Below are 23,822 nucleotides of genomic sequence, written 5' to 3'. Positions count from 1 at the left end.
TTTGAACAGATTTATCATCTTCTGGGTTGATTTCCGACCGAATCATGATTTTTTAATGTGCCCATGAACTGGTGCTAAACTGTTCGCTTTGACTCTGTGCCTATAGTCATGTTGTGCAAATGGAGATGATGTATTAATTATTGACGACGCCTTTGGCACAATTGTTTTATTAATTTCCATTGCATGGTGTAATTTAGATTTTTTACTTCTGATGAAGGTGTATTTATATCCTGCAACTGTTTTGGCTGTCATCCTTTATCGTGATGAAATATACGCTTGTGTCAGAATCAGGAAGGAACAATAACAGTGGAAGACTAAGAACGGAGTGATCGGATTAAAAAGGGTTTAAGATAGGAATGTAGTCTTTCATTTAAACTGTTCGATCTACACATCGAAGAAGCAATACCGGAATGAAAAGAAAAGTTAAAGAGTTGGATTAAAATTCAGGGTGAAAGGATATCAGTGATAGGGTTTTTTGATGACATTGCTCAGTGAAAATAAAGAAGAATTACGGGATGTGTTGAATGGAATATATAAGGGATGCCAAGAAAGTAATGCACCACATTTTTTTGTCTTAGCTGAAAACAATGCTACGAGTCTGAAATGTTACGTATGCATTATTTGAAGTCTCCTGACTAAGTGCGCCAAGTTTCCGACAGATAGCGTACCTGCAGAACAGTTTCAAAATGGCACCTATCGGTGACGTATGCTACAAGCAGCGTGCCGTCATTTAATTTCTCACTGCAGAGAAAGAAACTGTGGGGAATATTTACAAACGCATGTGCAAAGTCTGTGGATTATCTGCTGTCGACAAAAGTATTGTTCGTCGCTGGGCACGGAGGGTGAGCTCATCAGAAGACGGTTCGGCGGAGGTCCACGACTTGCAGCGGTCGGGGAGACCATCCACGGCTGTCACACCTGCATGTCGCAGCGAGCTGGTGTTGTCATTCGCGAGGACATGGGAAGGTTTACTGTAACCTGTGGACCTTCAACTTGACGATGAAACACAGAAATTGTGTCGGAAATGAATACAACAGGCACCATGCCGACTTCTCTCCGGGAGAGTAATGCTTCTAACTGTCTGGGCTTTGATTCTTTCCTGGGATTCCAGTAATAGATTCGGATGGACATGGGTAGGTTTACTGTAACCTGTGGACCTTCAACTTGACTCGGCAGTTGGCGTTGCATGTGTCAATCAGCAAAGGAAGTGTGGCTGCAATTATCTGCACTCTTGGATATTCAAAAGTGTGTGCAAGATGGGTCGCGCAGTGTCTAACGGCGGATCACAAATCGCACAGAAAAAACATTTGTCTTGATTTGTTGCAACGTTTTGAAGTTGTCCCGGATTGTGTTAGGTGATGAAACCTGGGTTCACCATTTTGAGCCCGATACAAAGCGACAGCCGATGGATTCCCACTCCCCACAAAAGAAAAAATTCAAAGCAACTGCTTCCGCCGGTAAGGTCATGATCACTGTGTTCTGGGACTGTGATGGCGTGATTCTCACTGATGTGATGCCAAGAGGCGGTACCATTAATTCAGAAGCATATGTCAACACGTTAACAAAACTCGAGACGCACTTCCGGCGACTTCAGCACCACTGCAACCCAAGAGATGTTTTGCTGCAACGCGATAACGCTCGGTCCCACACAAGTCTACGGACTGCTGAACACATCGCAAAACAGGATTGTACAGTGTTACCCCATCCACCTTACAGCCCTGGCCTAGCCCCTCGGACTGCGACTTGTTTGGGTAACTAAAGATGCCATTTGTGGAAGACATTTTGAGGACGATGATGAGGAGGTGATCCTCACAGTGAAGCACTGCCTCTGCCACCAGGACAAGGATTGGTACCGACAGGGCATACACGCCCTTGTTTCGCGCTGGAGGAACGACATAGAACGAGATGGAGATTACGTGGAAAAATAGGATGTGTAGATAAAAAACCATTCTTTCGTGTGTGTATTTCTCATTATGTTCAATAAAGAATTGTTGAAGAGAAAAATGCGGTGCATTACTTTCTGGGCAACCCTAGTAGATTGAGAGTAAATTGAAGAAAGAGGAAAGCAATGAGAAGCAATAAAAATCACGGTAGCGATAAATTTAACATAAAAATTGGTGACCAGTGAGCGGATGAAGTAAAGGAATTATCTCTCTTCGAAGTGAAATAACCCTGACGAAAGAAGCAAGGCAAGGCAAGATTAACACAGGCAAACAGGTCGTCTCTGGTCATAAGAAGTCTCCTCGTATCAAACATCGGTGGTAATCTGAAGAATAAATTTCTTAGAATGTACATCAGAGTACAACATTGTGTGGTAATGAACCATGGACTGTGGGAAAAACTAAAAAGAAGATAACTGAAAGGTTTGATATATGGTGTTGATAAGAAGAACGGACAGGATGATAAGACATGTGTTAAGACATCAACGAACAACTGCCATGTACTAAGGGGAACTGCAAAGTGTGAAAACGATATGAGAAGTCAAGAACTATAATGCAGGATGTTAGGGATACCACTTCAAATATTGTCATCACTGGTACTTTAATATGTTCCCACTTAAACTTTTTTTTTTCCTCTGCATCTAAAACCGTTCATGAAAACATATAATTTAATATGTTCCCACTTCAGTGTGCTATTTTTCTATTTCGTCCTTTGTGTCTAACAGTCCTCCCTCAAACACCTCACATAATTTACTTCTCGCTGCTTTCTGCGTTATCATAACAGCACAACTATGTGGAGTACCCCTGTTAGTATAGACTAACTGTTTTGCGTCGATGTGTCCGTACTTCAACACCTAACATGGTGCTCAGGGGAAAACAAGCTTTAATAGTGTGCTCTTTCCACGTGTACTTCGAGGTACTTACCAACCTAGAAATATACTACTCCTAATGGCTATAGTTATTAATCTGCAAATGAAGTAAATAATGATGTAATGTTGATCAGTGCTCTGTCATCAATCAGCAATAAAAATACCTGAATTTCTACCCCTAACACTTCATACTGGAGGAGTCACCTAAAAGATACACCCCAAATGTTGCACGGTATGGAAAGTGCTGTTAATGTGCTGTTTTCAAAGAATGGACTGGTAGTCAGGGGCTCGTATTGTTAGCCAATAAACAAACTGTAATAAAACTTAGAAAGTTAAGTTTTTCAGCAAACATACACATTTTATATGGAACAATGCCTACTGACACTAACATATTAAGAGTGGGATAAATCAGAGCGTCAGTGGTGTCACTTGCAGGATTCTAGTGCACGTCATTTACTTTAAGATGTATTTGAAAAGTTTCCGCACTGACCCTTGTGTGTCCCACAGCCTGCATAGTTGTTATGTTGTTACGTTTGCTGATTGCATTTGTGTGTTCCTTGAGTGCTTGTGACGTGCTAGTCAGTCAGTGTGTGACAGTCGAAGCTGCAGGTCGTGAACGGACGGTGGGATTTACCAGTGCAGAAAAAGCCACCATGCTTGTGGTGTACAGAGAGTGTAGGAACAATGCTGTTCGTTCTTGGATCGGGTATGCGGTAAGATATCGCAATAGACGTCAACCATCTCGGCAGTCAGTTATCAACCTCTTCAATCAGTTACGCGAAACTGGCAGTGTAACACCTGCACGACGTAACAAAAGGAAACAAGTGACGGCAGAGGAGGGGGAAATTCACAGTAGATCAGCGTGTTAGATCGCGAGGATGAGGAAGTGCAATGACGCTGGCAACTGCAGTGATCTGTATACAACCTGGATGTACAAGTCTGGTCTCTGAATATAGAACTGCAGCGTGTCTGCAAATACACGTGCTTTGCATCGTACGCCATATTGTAGTTTGGCAAACAAATTTCCATCGGTCTGCATGTGACAAAGAATTGCAGACAGATTTCTTGTTTTGAACTTGATGTCAACATATGAGGTAATAGGTTTATGAAGGAGAGGAATTGAAAAGTATTTTCTTTTCGTGTTCTAGTGACGTTTCCTAGCAGCCATGTTGTAGTCTGGCAAGAAACGAAATATGAGCATCTATGGCTGGCATCATAGAATGGCTGAGGTTCAACATCCAGGTAGCATAGAGATCACTCGCCAAATGTCTTACGCATTGCCCATTGACATAGGGGTCTTTTTCTACCACGTCGCTCTCCATCAAGAGCTACAGGAAAACTATTATGAAAATCGCGTTAATTTCTGTACGTGGGCATTGAGACAGGACACTGAAGATGTATCATGTATCTTGTTTACTGCTGAAGCCACATTTACCAATTATTGCCAGGTAAACTGTCGACGCATGCAGTATACAGGGTGGTCCATTGATTTTGACCAGGCTAAATATCCCCCGAAATAAGCGTCAAACGAAAAAGCTACAAAGCATGAAACTTGTCTAGCTTGAAGGTGGAAACCAAATGGCGCTATGGTTGGCGCGATAGGTGGCGCTGCCATGGGTCAAACGCATATCAACTGCGTTTTTTTTAAATAGGAACCCCCACTTTTATTACATATTCGTGTAGTACGTAAAGAAATCTGAATGTTTTAATTGGACCACTTTTTTCGCTTTATGATAGATGGCGCTGTAATAGTCACAAACATATGGCTCACAATTTTAGACGAACAGTTGGTAACAGGTAGGTTTTTTAAATACAGAACGTAGGTACGTTTGAACATTTTATTTCGGTTGTTCCAATGTGATACATGTACCTTTGTGAAATCATTTCTGCGAACGCATGCTGTTACAGCGTGATTACCTGTAAATACCACATTAATGCAATAAATGCACAAAATGATGTCCGTCAACCTCAATGCATTTGGCAATACGTGTAACGACATTCCTCTCAACAGCGAGTAGTTCGCCTTCCGTAATGTTCGCACATGCATTGACAATGGGCTGACGAATGTTGTCAGGCGTTGTCGGTGGATGACAATAGCAAATATCCTTCAACTTTCATCACAGAAAGAAATCCGGGGACGTCAGATCCGGTGAACGTGCGGGCCATGGTATGGTGCTTCGACGACCAAACCACCTGTCATGAAACATGCTATTCAATACCGCTTCAACCGCACGCGAGCTATGTGCCGGACATCCATCATGTTGGAAGTACATTGCTATTCTGTCACGCAGTGAAACATCTTGTAGTAACATCGGTAGAACATTACGTAGGAAATCAGCATCCGTTGCACCATATCGATTGCCATCGATAAAATGGGGGCCAATTATCCTTCCTCCCATAACGCCGCACCATACATTAACCCGCCAAGGTCGCTGATGTTCCGCTTGTCGCAGCCATCGTGGATTTTCCGTTGCCCAATAGTGCATATTATGCCGGTTTACGTTACCGCTGTTGGTGAATGACGCTTCGTCGTAAATAGAACACGTGCAAAAAATGTGTCATCGTCCCGTACTTTCTCTTGTGGCCCAGTGGCAGAGCTGTGCACGACGTTCAAAGTCGTCGCCATGCAATTCCTGGTGCATAGAAATATGGTACGGATGCAATCGATGTTGATGTAGCATTCTCAACACCGACGTTTTTGAGATTCCCGATTCTTGCGCAGTTTGTCTGCTACTGATGTGCGGATTAGCCGCGCTAGCAGCTGAAACACCTACTTGGGCATCATCATTTGTTGCAAGTCGTGGTTGACGTTTCACAAGTGTCCGAACGCTTCCTGTTTCCTTACATAACGTAACTATCCGGCGAACGGTCCGGGCACTTGGATGATGTCGTCCAGGATACCGAGCAGCATACATAGCACACACCGGTTGCGCATTTTGATCACAATAGCCATACATCAGCACGATATCGGCCTTTTCCGCAATTGGTAAACGGTCCATTTTAACACGGGTAATGTATCACGAACCAAATACCGTTTGGTTTCACCCTTCAAGCTAGATGAGTTTCGTTCTTTGTAGCTTTTTCGTTTGATGCTTATTTCGTGAGATATTTGGCCCGGTCACTATCAATGGACCACCCTTATATCTGTTGACAGTCCCCATTGGTCCATTGGTCCTTGGAGTGTAAACGTGTGGTGTGGTATAGTGAACCATCAGCTCATAAGCGCGTTTTTCATCGATGAAGCACTGAAAGTGTACAAGTATCGCAACCTCCTAACAGACCATCTTCCACACATGCTAGACCACATACCTCTTCAGACTAAGAGGAACCTGTGGTACCAACGTGATGGATGTCCAACCCATAGGCACGAAGTACCACAGCATGTCTTCACGCGTTGTTTCCAAATCGTTGGGTTGGACACAGAGGATCTATACTTTAGCTGGCCCATTACCCAGATTTGACGCCCATATACTTTTTTTCTGTGGGGAAAGCTGAATGACATTGTCTCCAAGGACAAACCAACTGCACCAGATGACATGCGATAATGTATCACTGCAGCCTGTTCGGACATCCCGACTGAAAGGCTAGCATGTGTGCACCAGTCGTTCAGTACCAGACTGGAAGTGTGTAATGACGTTGCCGTTGGTAATTCTGAACGCAACCTATGATGGTCAATTATCTGGTTACTGTCAGAATCTAAGTAACTAATGTACGCACCTGTGTTGTTCTTTAGCGTGTGCTACCTCATTGTTTTGTGGCATCAAGAGATCACAAATTTAGCATTGGAGGGCAGCGTGGAGGGTAAAAATCGTAGAGGGAGACCAAGAGATCAATACACTAAGCAGATTCAGAAGGATGTAGGTTGCAGTAGGTACTGGGAGATGAAGAAGCTTGCACAGGATAGAGTAGCATGGAGAGCTGCATCAAACCAGTCTCAAGACTGAAGACCACAACAACAACAACAACAACAACAACAACAACAACCACATTGTACTAGTGTTGGTGTGGGAACTTTCCAAAATACGATATCTTGCAAGCGATTTGCATTAGAATCCTGCAACAAACACCGTAGATCCTTTAATTTAACCTACTTTTAGTTTGTTAATATCAACAGGCATTGTTCCATTTCAAAAACGTGTATGCTTGCACAAAAAATTACCCTTTCTAAGTATTATTAGAATCTGCTCTATGGCTAACAATACGAGATCCTGACTAGCAACTCATTCTGTGATAACCGCACATCAATAACACTTTCCATTTCCGCAATATTTGTGGTTAAAGTTTTAGGTGGTTCACCCTGTATGCTGAACAAATAACTGAGGACGTAAGTTGTGAATACTACTCTGAGATGTAGACGTTTGCACAGGAGAGGAATTAACAGTCAGCTGCGCCGAACCAGTCGGAACAGTGAAGAGTCCCTCCTGCCGCACCCCCGACGCTCCCCCGAAAAGCTGAAGCATCAAGGAATCTTCAGTTTGGTAATTGAGGGAAGTGTAGAGGCAGATGAAGACTTGACTAGAGTAAGCAAGTGCAAATGTACATACACTACTGGACATTAAAATTGCTACACCAAGAAGAAATACAGATGAAAAACAGGTATTCACTCAACAAATATATTGTACTAGAACTGACATGTGATTACATTTTCACGAAATTTGGGTGCATAGATCCTGAGAAATCAGTACCCAGAACAACCACCTCTGGCCGTAATAACGGCCTTGATACGCCTGGACATTGAGACAAACAGAGCTCGGATGGCGTGTACAGGTACAGCTGCCCAGGGAGCTTCAACACGATACCACAGTTCATCAAGAGTAGTGACTGGCGTATTGTGTCGAGCCAGTTGCTCGGCCACCACTGACCAGACGTTTTCAGTTGGTGAGAAATCTGGAGAATGTGCTGGCCAGGGCAGCAGTTGAACATTTTCTGTATCCAGAAAGGCCCGTACAGGACCTGCAACATTCGGTCGTGAATTATCCTGCTGAAATGTAAGGTTTCGCAGGTATCGAATGGAGGGTAGAGCCACGGGTCGTAACACATCTCAAATGTAACGTCCACTGTTCAAAGCGCCGTCAATGCGTACAAGAGGTGACCGCGCCGTGTAACCAATGGCACCCCATACCATCACGCCGCGTGATAACGCCAGTATGGCGATGACGAATACACACTTCCAATGTGCGATCACCGCGATGTCGCCACACACGGATGCGATCATCATGATGCTATAAACCGAACCTGGATTCATCCGAAAAAATGACGTTTTGCCATTCGTGCACCTAGGTTCGTCGTTGACTACACCATCGCAGGCGCTCCTGTCTGTGATGCAGCGTCAAGGGTAACCGTAGCCACGGTTTCCGAGCTGATAGTCCATGCTGCTGCAAACGTCGTGGAAGTGTTTATGCAGATGGTTGTTGTCTTGCAAACGTCCCCATCTGTTGACTCAAGAGTCAAGACGTGGCTCCACGATCCGTTACAGCCATGGGGATAAGATGCCTGTCATCTCGACTGCTAGTGATACGAGGCCTTTGGGATCCAGCACGGCGTTTCGTATTACCCTCCTGAACCCACCGATTCCATATTCTGCTAACAGTCATTGGATCTCGACCAACGGGAGGAGCAATGTCGCGATACCATAAACCGCAATCGCGAAGGGCTACAATCCGACCTTTGTCAAAGTCGGAAACGTGATGGTACGCATTTCTCGTCCTTACACGAGGCATCACAACAACGTTTCACCAGGCAACGCGCGATCAACTGCTGTTTGTGTATGAGAAATCGGTTGGAAACTTTCCTCATGCCAGCACGTTGTAGGTGTCGCCACCGGCGTCAACCTTGTGTGTATGTTCTGAAAAGCTGATCATTTGCATATCACAGCATCTTCTTCCTGTCGGTTAAATTTCGCGTCTGTAGCACGTCATCTTCGTGGTGTAGCAATTTTAATGGCCAGTAGCGTATTTTGCAGTAATTAGGTGGAAATGTAGAGGCTTACACAGGATGGAGCAGGGTGGACAGCGTATACAGTTCGTGTTGAAAACCACATCAACAGTAAATCTGACACGGGCACCGATACTTTAGATTTCTTAGGAAGTCACAGAGCTGTTTTTCGTCGTGATACCGTACATCAAAAGCATCACCAATGTAGCTGTACCACACCTCTTGTGTGCCGGGTACCGAGGCAATGCCCGTCTTTCGAAATAATATGCAAAAAAATTATCAACCCCTGGACTAAGCAGTTGCACGTGCCGACACTGTACAGGTGTTTATTGAAAACGCCATCTGATGTGAGGCAGAATGTGCTGAGATGTTAGAGAGAGTGTAGTGAGAGCTTACAAGTGCGAGCTGATGGCGTGCTCGCTGCCCACGGAGTCGTTGCTGCCCCAGTGGAAGTGCAGCTGTTGGAAGGCATACGGCGCCGACAGAGGTCCTCCGTGCAGCGTGATGGGCAGTGCCGGATCCAGTTTCAGCAGCGCTGAAAGCAACGACACGGAAGTTGAGCAGACCACAAGGTAGTGTTTCGGGCCATTAGTGTACACTACGTGCAGTGTTACTGTTAAGTACGAGGGTCACTTCAAAAGAAATGCACACTACTTCTGTAAAGATACAGTTTTCATTCTGGATGTGTGAAAGTTTTACAGTGTGTAGATACATTCTTCCCGCTTGTTTTCAAACTTAGTTCAACCTGTTCCCGTGAGTGGCGCCGTCACAGCATGTCTTCAAGATGGCTGCTACACTTGACGTTCGTCAGAAGCAACGTGCTGTCATAGAATTCCTGTGCTGTGAGAACGAGACAGTGGGAAAAATCCACAAGAGGTTGAAAAAGGTTTATGGAGATGCTGCTGTCGATCGCAGCACAGTTAGTCGGTGGGCGAGCAAGTTACGTGATGAAAGCGGGCACGGCAATATTGAGGATTGTCCTCGCAGCGGCAGGCCTCGTACTGCACACGCTCCAGACAATTCGTGACTGCTGACAGACGCATCACAGTGCACGAATTGTTAAGCTACGATGGTATAGGGGAAGGAAGTTTTGCAGAATACTGAAAGTGTTGGCGTTAAAAAAGGTTTGTGCCAGGTGGGTTCCCAAGACGTTAACAGTGGGTCACAATGAAACGAGAAAAACGGTATGCAGCGAACTTTTGGATCAGTACGAGAATGGTGGAGATGAATTTCTTGGAAGAATTGTGACGGGTGATTAAACACGGCTCCGTCATTTTTCACCAGAGACGAAAAGGCAATCAATGGAGTGGCATCATGCAAATTCACCCGAGAAAACAAAAATTCAAAACCACACCTTCTACTGGAAATTTTATGGCTATGGTGTTTTTCGATTCCGAAGGACTCTTGCTTGTGGAAATCATGCCAAGTATAACCTCCATAAATTCTGATGCATGACAATGAAGAAACTTCAAGCTCGACTCGTGTCCGACCACATGGGCAAAAGCAGGATGTTTTGCTGTTGCACGACAATGCACGGCCACATGTCAGTGAAAACACCGTGGAAGTGATCACAAAACTCGGATGGACAACACTGAAACACCCGCCTTACAGTCCTCACCTGGCCCCATGTGACTATCATCTCTTTGGGAAACTCAAAGACCCTCTTCGTGGAACAAGGTTTGAAGATGATGACTCCCTTGTGCACGCTGTCAAACAGTGTCTCCAACAGGTTGGTCCAGAATTTTACCATGCGGGTAAAACTTTCAAACATGTACAATAAAAGATGGATTTAAAAAAAAATTGTCTGCATTTCTTAGGAGTCACCCAGGTACTTCTAGGGTTTCAGGAGAAAATTGTACGAAAAGTACAAGAAATACAGAAAACAGAAACATATCAGTGGATAGAACACATCTCCACGTTTTTAACTCACACTGTCATGCAAACGACAATACTCGCATGCAGTTCGTTGAAATCACAACTACTGCTGCCCAGAAAGGCGGGACTGCAGCTTGCATTGGATATCTGTTCATCAGGTTGCCTATCTACAGGCAATAAGATGCGGATGTAAAATTAGAGTGGCTACACAAAAATATCGAAACACCGCGAGAAATGTATGCTTGAACATACAGGGTGTTTCAAAAATGAACAGTATATTTGAAATGGCAATAAAAACTAAACGAGGAGCGATAGAAATACACCGTTTGTTGCAATATGCTTGGGACAACAGTACATTTTCAGGCGGACAAACTTTCGAAATTACATTAGTTACAATTTTCAACAACAGATGGCGCTGCAAGTGATGTGAAAGATATAGAAGACAACGCAGTCTGTGGGTGCGCCATTCTGTACGTCGTCTTTCTGCTGTAAGCGTGTGCTGTTCACAACGTGCAAGTGTGCTGTAGACAACACGGTTTATTCCTTAGAACAGTGGATTTTTCTGGTGCTGGAATTCCACCGCCTAGAACACAGTGTTGTTGGAACAAGACGAAGTTTTCAACGGAGGTTTAATGTAACCAAAGGACTGAAAAGCGATACAATAAAGGATCTGTTTGAAAAATTTCAACGGACTGGGATTGTGACGGATGAACGTGCTGGAAAGGTAGGGCGACCGCGTACGGCAACCACAGAGGGCAACGCGCAGCTAGTGCAGCAGGTGATCCAACAGCGGCCTCGGGTTTCCGTTCGCCGTGTTGCAGCTGCGGTCGAAATGACGCCAACGTCCACGTATCGTCTCATGCACCAGAGTTTACACCTCTATCCATACAAAATTCAAACGCGGCAACCCCTCAGCGCCGCTACCATTGCTGCACGAGAGACATTCGCTAATGATATAGTGCACAGGATTGATGACGGTGATATGCATGTGGGCAGCATTTGGTTTACTGACGAAGCTTATTTTTAACCTGGACGGCTTCGTCAATAAACAGAACTGGAGCATATGGGGAACCGAAAAGCCCCATGTTGCAGTCCCATCGTCCCTGCATCCTCAAAAAGTACTGGTCTGGGCCGCCATTTCTTCCAAAGGAATCATTGGCCCATTTTTCAGATCCGAAACGATTACTGCATCACGCTATCTGGACATTCTTCGTGAATTTGTGGCGGTACAAACTGCCTTAGACGACACTGCGAACACTTCGTGGTTTATGCAAGATGGTGCCCGGCCACATCGCACGGCCGACGTCTTTAATTTCCTGAATGAATATTTCGATGATCGTGTGATTGCTTTGGGCTATCCGAAACATACAGGAGGCGGCGTGGATTGGCCTCCCTATTCGCCAGACATGAACCCCTGTGACTTCTTTCTGTGGGGACACTTGAAAGACCAGGTGTACCGCCAAAATCCAGAAACAATTGAACAGCTGAAGCAGTACATCTCATCTGCATGTGAAGCCATTCTGCCAGACACGTTGTCAAAGGTTTCAGGTAATTTCATTCAGAGACTACGCCATATTACTGCTACGCATGGTGGATATGTGGAAAATATCGTACTATAAAGTTTCCCAGACCGCAGCGCCATCTGTTGTTGAAAATTGTAACTACTGTAATTTCGAAAGTTTGTCTGCCTGAAAATGTACTGTTGTCCCAAGCATATTGCAACAAACGGTGTATTTCTATCGCTGCTCGTTTAGTTTTTATTGCCGTTTCAAATATACCGGTCATTTTTGAAACACCCTGTAAATGCAGATGACAGCCTGCAATGGCGCGGTTATTTGTTTCTCCTGCAAAAAAAATGTCCGCTCACTTTGTGGCGAATTTCTTCATCTCCTATCCCGTCCATGCGCGTGACCCACTACAAAACGTGTGATGTTCGCCAGCTACAGAAAGCTCTAGCAGAAGTTACATGCCTCTACAAGTTGCATCGTATGTTTTCTGGTATCAATTCAGCAGATCTATTAAAAGTCAGATATCTGTGAGTGAAAACCTCAATATATTGTTGCTTGTTTGATACAAAAACATCGCCAAGCCTGTGATAACCGTAAGTTATAGTTTCAACATTCAAATGCGATAACAGTCACTCCTAATAGCCAGCTTGTGGTCTCCGACGAAACCAATTACCAAAAATATTACAAGACGAATTGCCTGTGACAAAATTCTACCACTAATTTTATCCAAATCCATGTCTTTGAACGTTCAGTTCTCAGTCCCGACTCGTACAATATATCATGCGTATTTTGGTTCTTTGAAAGTCACAGTTCACACACAAAGTCGGGCTTTCTTGCATTCGTCTTTCTGGCACGTTCGCGTTCATTTTGCGGTCCTCCACCGTCGAGTTTGTAAGTAGCCTGTTTATGTGTTTGTATGTTGGCAGCCCTTTAGTCTGCATTAATATCATTGACAGCGCTGTGTGCCCTCTGTAAGAGACTCTGTGGCTGGTCAGACTCGTAGTTAGGAGCGTATAGCTAGCAGTTATGGAAGTTAGAAGTTGATAGTTAGCAGTGATGTCGGTTCGAGGTGAATAGTCAGCAGTGTTGGAGGTTGGATGATAATAGGTAGCAGTGGGGTTAGAGGTTTGAAGTGTTAGTGCGAGCGGATGGTCTGGACATGTGTCTGTCATGGAAATGTAAGATTGTTCATGATTATATAATTTTTTTGGAACTGGATGTCATGGACGATTATATCATTTTTGGAACTGGATGTCACATTATTAAGGTAAAATTTGCTAAATACGTTGTTTGATCTGCAACAAAATCTCTGTGCTAACCACATGCCTATTAGTAATTAGAGCCTACAGTAGTTAGAATCTTTTATTTAGCTGACTCTATTGGTGCTTGCTGTATCACTGTAGTTCGTTTAATGAAGATTTTTTTGTGAGGTAAGTGTCTTAGGTTATTGTCAGGATTTCTCCTAATTCAGGTCCATTCTTTTGTGTTAATTATTTGAGCAGTCAGATTGCGTATCGTTGTATGTTGTGTGTCATAAATGAATAGAATAACTTTGTGCTGAATTTGTCAGGGAAAGTTCTGTAGGTCAGTGTTGAAATGATAAACACAAGCAAAGAGACAGTACGTTCAGTTTCACACGGCAGTTTAAGAACACTGAGTAAGCATTCAGCAGTATAAGTGTGTATACATGAACATGGCTGACTTCCAAACTTTACTTACACTTTACGAAGCAATTCTGTAGCTCATAAAATACGTGCGAACGGACTGTTCTCTGATTGGCTGCTACACATCATATGCAATCCGATATTAATATTAAATGGCGCAATCCCACGTCTTTTACATTTGACCAATTCATTAAATGAAAAATTTAGAAAACTTCCAATTATCAAAATAACCTCTTCCATAAATGATTTAATTATTGCAAAATGTTTTTTGTTTCCCAGTACCATAAATGGGCTAGATGCACTGTACAAATTTCCCCTGAGTGTATGATTCACTCTCTCTGTACATCCACAGTCCTCATCATACCATACACGCAGTTAACAAACATAACAATCTTCATTTATTAAATCACATTCACATCATCATTAACAGTAATAATTAAACCCATTAAATAAAAAATATTAATAGAAGTCATAATATTCACTGAAGATACAGTACTGTTTCCAAAATGTATTGTTTTGACTACTAGATTCCATAGTGTACAAGATGCTAACACCCCTGAGCCACAGTCATTGCTTCTTGAAAGTGCTGCTGGATCAGAGCAAACATCTGTCATGCTGGAAGCGTGACATGTGTGAAGCTGTTTGCTCGCTAGTGTCAATCTTAAATAGGCGTGATAATCGACGCTACGCCTCAAGCCAAACCTGCAGCTTACGCTGTTGCATTTGGCCACGGTCGGAACATGTGCAAAGTCCCCAATACATTACTAGTGTCTGCCATGGTCAGGATAGTATTCTGCATAGTTGCGAGGGCATTGTCTACAAATTGTTGGTGGTCTTATGTTGTGTCCTTCCGTATCCTGTGTGTTTGTTGTTTCAAGAGGTGCCGTATTGAAGGTTTATACCATATATAGGGAAAGTGGGGAAACATCATCCGCTAAGTCACAACGCTGGTCGTAAGTCGGAGCTCACATAGTCCCTTCACTTACAGACTATCGACACACTGGGACTGAAGAAATGTATAGAAACATCACAAACAGGAGTCAGTCCCATGCGTGATAGTGTGTGCTGAACGTGTTGACATTCAAAACTGTTTCGAGTCATCTCGAAATGAATATAGAGCCTGTATGATTTTCAAGGGAATCATATACCATTCTTCCTGCAAAATAGTGGCAAGTTCAGGAAACAGTGATGGACGTAGATAGCGACCACGAACTCTTCTCTCTAGACTGCAGAGGCTCAATTAAATTGAGATCTGGTGATAGTGGTAACCAGGAGACAATTCAACCCCGTACTCACAAAACCAATTGTGTGAGCAGGGGCCTTGTTGTCTTGGATCACAGCATCACTATTGGGGAGCAAATATTGAACTGTGGAATGGACCTAATCAGCCGAAATTGTCACATGATCCATGGCAGTAATGCGACCTTGCAATCTGTGAAATGCCTCGATATGGCTGTCCAAGTCAACACTGAATCCTCCGATGGTCCACTACATGAATGTAAACACGGCCACATAAATAGTGTGAAATAAGACGCATCCAACCATAAGACTTTCTTCTATTGCTCCATAGTCCATTTTTGTGAGTAGGATTATTTTGTAGGTTCTGGTTCTCTAGCTTAATTTTATAAAAAATAAAAAATTGCTCGTTAACACTCACAATTTAGTTATATTTCACAAAATGGACCTAATTATCCACAACCTACAAAATCATCTCACTATCCCTTTACCAAAAAATTAACAATTATAATATCATATAATAACAATATAATAATATAATAATAACTATAATAAAAAATCATTTATTTTACATACATTTCCCATAGTTGAACATAATAAAATAAATAAAATGAATTAGTTAACAAAGGTAAATTACATTAAAAATTTTATATTGTGAATGTAAGTAAATTAATTAAAATGTATGAGTTAACAAAGGTAAATTATGTTAAAAATAAAATTGACAACAAAAAATGGACAACATTAAGAAAATAACTAAATAAATGTATTCGTTAACAAAAGTAAGTTATTTTTAAAATTTTTAACTGTGAGCGTAAATAAAAATATTAAAATGTATTACTTAACAAAGGTAAATTATATTTAAAAAATCAGTTTTTATTTTTTCTATATTTCTTAAAATGTTTTAGAAATGCATGTAAACATGAAGTTAACATTTTTATAAATTTAAGTTTTTCATTCATTTGTATACAAGCAAATGTTAATGATTAAAAACTTTCAGTAAGTAATCTATTTTTCACATCATATGTAAGATTCTTTTTACCATATACAACTACATAGGCAAGTGTATCATTTAGAACTTTATGATTAAAAGTTGTACAAAGTTTCATAGTTGTTTTTTGTGTAGTTACAAATTCTTTCTATGTGTCATATTAATTACATAAATTGGATAATTATTTATAAAACTAAATGGACAAATATCAATATCTGATTGTAGTAAAGTAATTATTTTAAACTCTAAAAATGCATCATATGCTTTTAGAAAATTATTTAGTGGATTAATATTCCACATTTTTGAGGAAAAACTTCATTTATACCATTTTTTAAATAAATATTCTGTACTTTAACATGATCAAATAATGACGAATCAACCAACTGATTATTTTTACGATTCGTCTGATATACAACAAAAACAAAATATGGCATATCAAATTCTGTAGAGTTATAGTAATTTGTTGTACCTAGTACAAAGCTGTTTTTACCAGATGAACTGGCAACTTCTTCTGTTTGAAATTCATATAAAGAAATAGGAATATTAGGATTTTTTAAAATATTTTCATGTCATTCAAGTTCACAATTTGGTTCATATTTAACAACATGTACACGAATTTCCATAGATCCTATAATAATTTTACGTTCTTTAGGTAATGTACTTTTATTTCAATTCCAGCATCATTTGTATCAGACCAACATAGAATTACATCTCCAGAAGATGAACTACGTGAAAAAATTACAGTTAAGTATCCTTCAAACATAATTTCTTTGTTGTTGTTGCTGTGGTTTTCAGTCCTGAGACTAGTTTGCTGCAGCTCTCCATACTGCTCTATCCTGTGCAAGCTTCTTCATCTCCCAGTACCTACTGCAGCCTACATCCTTCTGAATCTGCTTAGTGTATTCATCTCTTGGTCTCCCTCTACAATTTTTACCCTCCATGCTGCCCTCCAATACTAAATTGGTGATCTCTTGATGCCTCAGAACATGTCCTACCAACTGATCCCTTCTTCTAGTCAAGTTGTGCCACAAACTCCTCTTCTCCCCAATGCTGTTAAATACCTCCTCATTAGTAGCACCACATTTCGAAAGCTTCTATTCTCTTCTTGTCCAAACTGTCTATCACCCATGTTTCACTTCCACACATGGCTACACTCCATACAAATACTTTCAGAAACGATTTCCTGACACTTAAATCTATACTCAATGTTAACAAATTTCTCCTCTTCAGAAACGCTTTCCTTGCCATTGCCAGTCTACATTTTATATCCTCTCTACTTCGACCGTCATCAGTTATTTTGCTCACCAAATAGCAAAACTCCTTCACTACTTTATGTGTCTCATTTCCTAATCTAATTCCCTCAGCATCACCCGACTTAATTCGACTACATTCCATTATCCTCGTTTTGCATTTGTTGATGTTCGTTTTATATCCTCCCTTCAAGACATTGTCCATTCCGTTCAACTGCTTTTCGAAGGCCTTTGCTGTTTCTGACAGAATTAAAATGTCATCGGCGAACCTTAAAGTTTTTATTTCTTCTCCATGGATTGTAATACCTACTCCGAATTTTTCTTTTGTTTCCTTTACTGCTTGCTCAATATACAGATTGAATAACATCGGGGAGAGGCTACAATTCTGTCTCACTCCCTTCCCAACCACTGCTTCCCTTTCATGCCCCTCGATGCTTAGAACTGCCATCTGGTTTCTGTACAAATTGTAAATAGCCTTTCGCTCCCTGTATTTTACCCCTGCCACCTTCAGAATTTGAAAGACAGTATTCCAGTCAATATTGTCAAAAGCTTTCTATAAGTCTACAAATGGTAGAAATGTAGGTTTGCCTTTCCTTAATCTAGCTTCGAAGATAAGTTGTAGGGTCAGTATTGACTCACGTGTTCCCATATTTCTACGGAATCATAATCTTTAAAAAATCCACCAAGTTATGGTAATGGATAAAGTACTTCATTACTTTTACTATTTATTTCTCCTGTATTAAAAATATGTCCTTCTAAACTTATTTTGTCAGTAACAGATGAAGTTAAATGTAATAAAACTGTTGATGAAATAAAAGGATGTTCAATTCTAGATGAAAAATTATTTCCATTTTTTATTCTTACAAAGTCAAACAATTTAGTTCATAATTATCAATTAACTTTTTGTTTGATTTTCCATCATAAGTTTGATAATCTGTACCATCATTTCCAATAATACTAAAATTAATGTATAATTGTGCATCATTTCAATTTCTGTATCTGTTTTAGGAACATTTAAAATATTTTTATTTTTTTTCATTAACAGGAAATGAGTAAAACTGATAACTTTCAATTTTATTCATGACATAGTCTAATATTGTTTTAGTAATTATTCAGTTTTGTTCATGACATAGTCTAATATTGTTTTAGTAATTATTTACTAAGGAAAAAATTTATTAAGTTATTTTTTAAATAACTGTTACAGTAGCACCACTAAAGCCAATTAAAATACCTTTTTCATCAGTTATAGTAACTTCTAAATCTTGAATTGTATTAAAAAAAGGAACAATTACAGGTTATTTTGGTTCATAAATTTTTGGTCCACCAAATTCTGCATTAGGTTCAAGTGAAGCAATAACATTAGTTTCTTTATGGAAATGATCATAATGCTTTACATACATTCCAATAGCCAGATTGAACTTTATATTTATTAATTCAAAAGGAATTTTTTAGGAACATCTTTAGCTACAGCTTTTTCATTATGTTAAATCAACTTGATTATTAAAACCAAGTAAATTTCCAATACTATCTCGTATACCCATATATAATCTTACATCGCTTTCAATAGTAATTCTATTTAAAATTACATCTGCTTTTAATATGCATATTAAGTTTTTTAATGTATAATTTTTTTGATTTTTAAAACTATATTGACCTACAGGAATTTCTATTGTTTCTCTGGCACAATAAAGTTTCTTATTTTTTGTTGTAATATTTGGTGTTAAAAAAGGTGAATAAAAACCAACTAATGAAACATTATTATAAGTATCACAGTTAATTTTTTTCTAAGTATACTAGATTTATCACTAAGTTGAAAAAGGCGGCTCATTTACTACTTGAAAAATTATTAATAAATATGAAAGTTATTAAAAGAATAAAATAAATGTAAAAATATAAATAAATGAAAAATATAAATAAATAAATTATTAAATAAATGGACCAAACAGATTGGGAACCTAAAAAAGAATTCCAAAAAATAATTTAAAAAATAAACATGGTAAACCTTTACCAAATTCTATACGATGTGCAATAATTGGATCAATTGGTTGTGGAAAAACAACATTAATGATTGATAATTATATTTTAGCTCCATGATGGTTAAATTGAGATAAAAGTAAACATTCCTATATTTATTCAAAAATTTTAGAATAACCAATGTATCAGGAATTTATAAAACAATGTAAAAAAATTGAAGATAAAATTAATAAAGAAATTGTTAGCTTTATCGAAAGTAATGAAAACATTATTTCATTAGATGAGTGTAACGAAAATTCAGTTGTTGTATTTGATGATTTTATTTTATGAAACAAGATATTGTTAAAGATTATTTTACCAGAGGCAGACACAAAGGTATATATTGTTTTACATTTTGCTCAAACGTCTTCAAAATTACCAAAACCATTAGTTGGAGACAATTCTAAATTTTTTAAATATTTTTAGACAAGATGATACATTCTTAAAACATATTTATCATGAATTTGTTGGTGGAGATTTAAAGTTTGATTATTTTAAAGAAATGTGTAGTAAATGTTGGAATGATATCTTCGTTTTTTTAACAATAGATATGACTAGTAAACTAAATGAAGGCAAACGTAGAAATAAAATAGAACATTTCTTAACCACATAAACATTAAATAAAAACATTAATTTTAACATTAAGCCAAAAACATAAACATAAACACTTAACATAAATATGAAACATAATTAATGTTTTTTCTTCCTTAATAAATGCTTGCAAAGTATGATGAGTAAGATGTTTGAAAAGCTAAACAAAATAGAAATGAAGCTGAAGAATTGAAAGAAAAATTTAAACTTTGGGAAAAGCAATCAAGAACAGAAAATGAAAAATATAAAAAGGAAGATCATCCTGGTATTGATACTATTGAAAATGGAAGGTTTAGATAATAATGTTTTAAAAGCAGTTAAAGAAAATGTGGAAGTTGAAAAACAAATATTCCATATCGTCATCATATAGAAGAATTTGTAGATTTATCACCAATTAAAACATTAAAACATTGGTCTGATGATATTCCTGGAAAATATGATTATACATTTAGTGAAACAGAAATTAATGATATATTTAATAAATGTGAAGAAGAAAGTAAGTAAAAATATAAATGAAAATAAAAGTAAAAATATAAACGAAATTAAAAAGATAAATGTTAGTGAAAGAATGTTAATGTATATAAATCATATTGGGGATAAAGTATTTGGTTTAAACCTGGTTGGAATGTTTAAATATGTTTGTAATTTACCTGTAGAATTTAATGGTGATAGTTTAAAAAATTGTGATAAAACATATGTAAGTATAGACGGATTAATGAAACTTTTAACTGAAAAACAAATTACAATGGAAGATTTAAATAAAGAGTTTGATGCTGTATATTTATCTAATTATGCAGGTATATATTTAATTCAGGAGCATTATATTCTGATTATAATCCACATGAAGGTGGATTTTTACCATAATTAGTAGCTGCTTTACCATGTTTAGCAGCAATTGGTTCCTTAGCTGGTGGTTCTGCAGCAATTGCAATTGCAGTATTAAATAAAAAGAAAAATGATAAAGACTTAGAAGAACTAAAAAGACATAACTTAGAAATGGAAAAGGAAGTAGGAAATGGAATAAAAGAAAATCATTAATAAACGTCCTAATGCATTAAGTTATTTTGAAATAGAAAAATTAAATAACATATTAAAAATTAAAAGTTTCATTCCGTATACATGATTGATGAATTAGTAAGTAAACCATTTAAAACTGAATGTGGTATAGCTAATTTGGATATATAAGATGATCCTGGTACTCATTGGATATGTTACTATAAAAATTATAGTAATGTTGTTTTTGGTTTATTTGGTGGTAATATACCAAAACAATTAGTTAATTATTTAGGAAGTAATGAATTCTACTACAATACAGAAAGAATACAAAATTTTTAAAAGTAACATGTGGTCATTTGTGCTTCTTCTTTTAAAATTGCTTTGTTATAATTATAATTTTAATGATATTTTAGGTTCAATAAATGGACATTTTTGGAAATAAAATACATCTAATTAAACAAAATTAACAAGTAGTTAATACATCTGCATTAAATTTAGAAAATATTGAGAATAGTATTGAACAATTACAGTCATCAATAGATCCAAAGATAAATTAAATAATTTAAAATAGAATTTAATGTTATTTTTAAAATAACTAAAGATTATATTGGTTTTAAAAATAGAATGTTGATAATGAAAATGATCCAATTGATTTAAAACATGTAGTTAACAAACAATTCCTAGAGAAAGAATATGTTACAAAACCAGAATACGAAACCATTTTAACACAATTTAATAACTATGTTAATAAAGAAGATTATAACAAGTTACTTTTATATTTAAATCAAAGAAATTGTATTATGGATGGTACTTGCAACATTATAATAAGGAAATAAACAATACAAAAATAGTTTTCCTAGTGCAGTAGTTAAAATTGATTCAGTAGAAAGTAATGTTAAATCATTAATATCACAAATTAATAAATGCTTCGTTTAGAAAGTAAATGAAGATCTAGAAGTATTGAAATCATTTGATTATTTTTAACTTTATTAAATTTTTTATGTGTATGAATGGAAAATATACCTCACATGACTATCATATCTAATGTTTAAGTTAAAAAATAACTAATATTATGTCTAATGTAGCACCTAGTCACAGCCTGAAGTCTGCTTTAGCTGACACAAAGTTTAAAAAAGGTGATAAAGTTAGAACTAATAAATTTAGAGGTCTTTTTGAAAAAAAGATATTCAGCTAATAGATCAACAGAAATATTTGAAGTTGAAATTGTTATTCAATCTAATCAGATTTCAAATAGATTGAAAGATATAAATTTTTATGAACAAGACCTGCAGAAAACGACATATCCAGTTGTATACTTAGTTCAAAAAGTCCTGAGAAAGAAAGTAGATAACGTTTATGTGAAATGGTTAGGGTTTGAGAAATGACACAACTGTTGGATACATAAAGATAAAGTAACTTTATAAAGTAATTTTATAAAGATCTGGTTTACTATTTAGTTTAACAAATAATTAAGTTTTAAAAAAATATGTACCAAATATTTCCATCAAATTTTGAATGAAATATCTTTGATTTAATTATTTCAACTTTTATTTTAATTCTTTCATCTTTTATTTCAATTATTTTATTGTTTAATTTATTCAATCTAAGTACTTTATATATACAACAATCTTTACTTTTTATTTGACTTTTATAAAATTTTATTTTATCTTTGTCAAAAGATTCCTTTTGTATTTACAGTTGAATTATTTCTAACAAAATTTGGATGATTACTAATAATAATTGAACTATTACTAATTATAAATCTAATTAAATTAGCCTTATGTAAACTTGAATACCCTTGTATATTATTTATTTTACAAAACTGATGTAGTCTTTCAACAGGAAATTGTTCTAGTTGATTAGCATGTTGAGTTAGTTGAGCAGCAATGTTACTTTCCATTTTGCTCTTATATTTATTAAAAAATTCATTAGATTTGAAAAAATTATTAATTAAATGATAATTATTTAATAACTGGATAAGTATCATTATGAAATAGATAAATAATGAAAATAGAATTACTTTATTATTTAGTTTAACATTAAATAAATTTTTAAATTATGAGCTTATTATTCAGTTTAGCAATCAATTAGCTTGCTCTTCTATTTAATACAAAAAAATTCATTAGATATGTAAAATTTATTTTTATTATTTAAATGTTAATTATTTTATAGATGGATAAATATTATTTTATAACGGGTATTTACTCATAAAGGATTATTATTTAATAAATAATAAATCATAAAGTTAAAGCTTTCTCATTCTTAATATACTCTAAAGTATATTTCTTACATTTATTATTATGTTTATCTTTATATAATGTATCTATATAAAAATAATTTAAATCTTAAATTTCTTGACAAATTTTACATCTCTTTGTAGATGTAGTTGTTTCTTCAGTTACAACTTCATCATTATTCATTGTAGATTCCGATTTTTCTTCAATATCCGTTGTTAATAATATTATCGTTTGTTCTTCACTTGAATTTCGTCTTAAATGCTCTTTAAAATAATATTTAGCAACAGTTTTTCCACATAGACAAGGAATTCAATTATTATTGTAATTTTGTACATGATAATAATTTATACATGGTCTACATATAGTTCTATAACCATCTTTTGTATATTATTATGAAGTAAAGTTATCAACTCATATCTCTGTATTACAATGTTTAAAAAATGTTCTTTTCACAGAACAATCTTGTTGAACTTGCTCCATTTATATATACAAACAATTTATTAGATTTGTGAAAATGTAAATTTTTATAATTTTTATAATCATTATAATTTTTTATATTTTAATTTTAAATTAGTCATGAAAATTATTTTTAAAATAAGAATCCTCAGAATAATCAGATTCATAATACTGATTTCTAAATTGTTGAATTCTGGCAAACAAAGGATAATAAGATCTTGTAGTTAACCGGTAAAGAATCAAAGAATTGATCAAAAGATCTAAT

At 37.1% G+C, this 23,822-nt stretch overlaps 1 protein-coding gene across 1 annotated transcript in view; it reads right to left on the bottom strand.

Moving 5' to 3' along the window:
* The window catches only part of LOC126428246 (carbonic anhydrase 1-like), a 125,531-nt gene that overhangs the window by 27,705 nt on the left and 74,004 nt on the right, over positions 1–23,822 (bottom strand). Inside the window, exon 4 of the mRNA XM_050090161.1 lies at positions 9,140–9,278. Coding sequence (XP_049946118.1) covers positions 9,140–9,278 — 139 coding nt within the window. The remainder of the gene's footprint in view (positions 1–9,139; positions 9,279–23,822) is intronic.

Source organism: Schistocerca serialis, chromosome 12, assembly GCF_023864345.2.
Source record: "Schistocerca serialis cubense isolate TAMUIC-IGC-003099 chromosome 12, iqSchSeri2.2, whole genome shotgun sequence".
In the NCBI taxonomy this organism is placed as follows: Eukaryota; Metazoa; Arthropoda; class Insecta; order Orthoptera; family Acrididae; genus Schistocerca; species Schistocerca serialis.
Note: the sequence above shows the minus strand (reverse complement) of the source record. Positions and strands in the feature narration are given on the sequence as shown.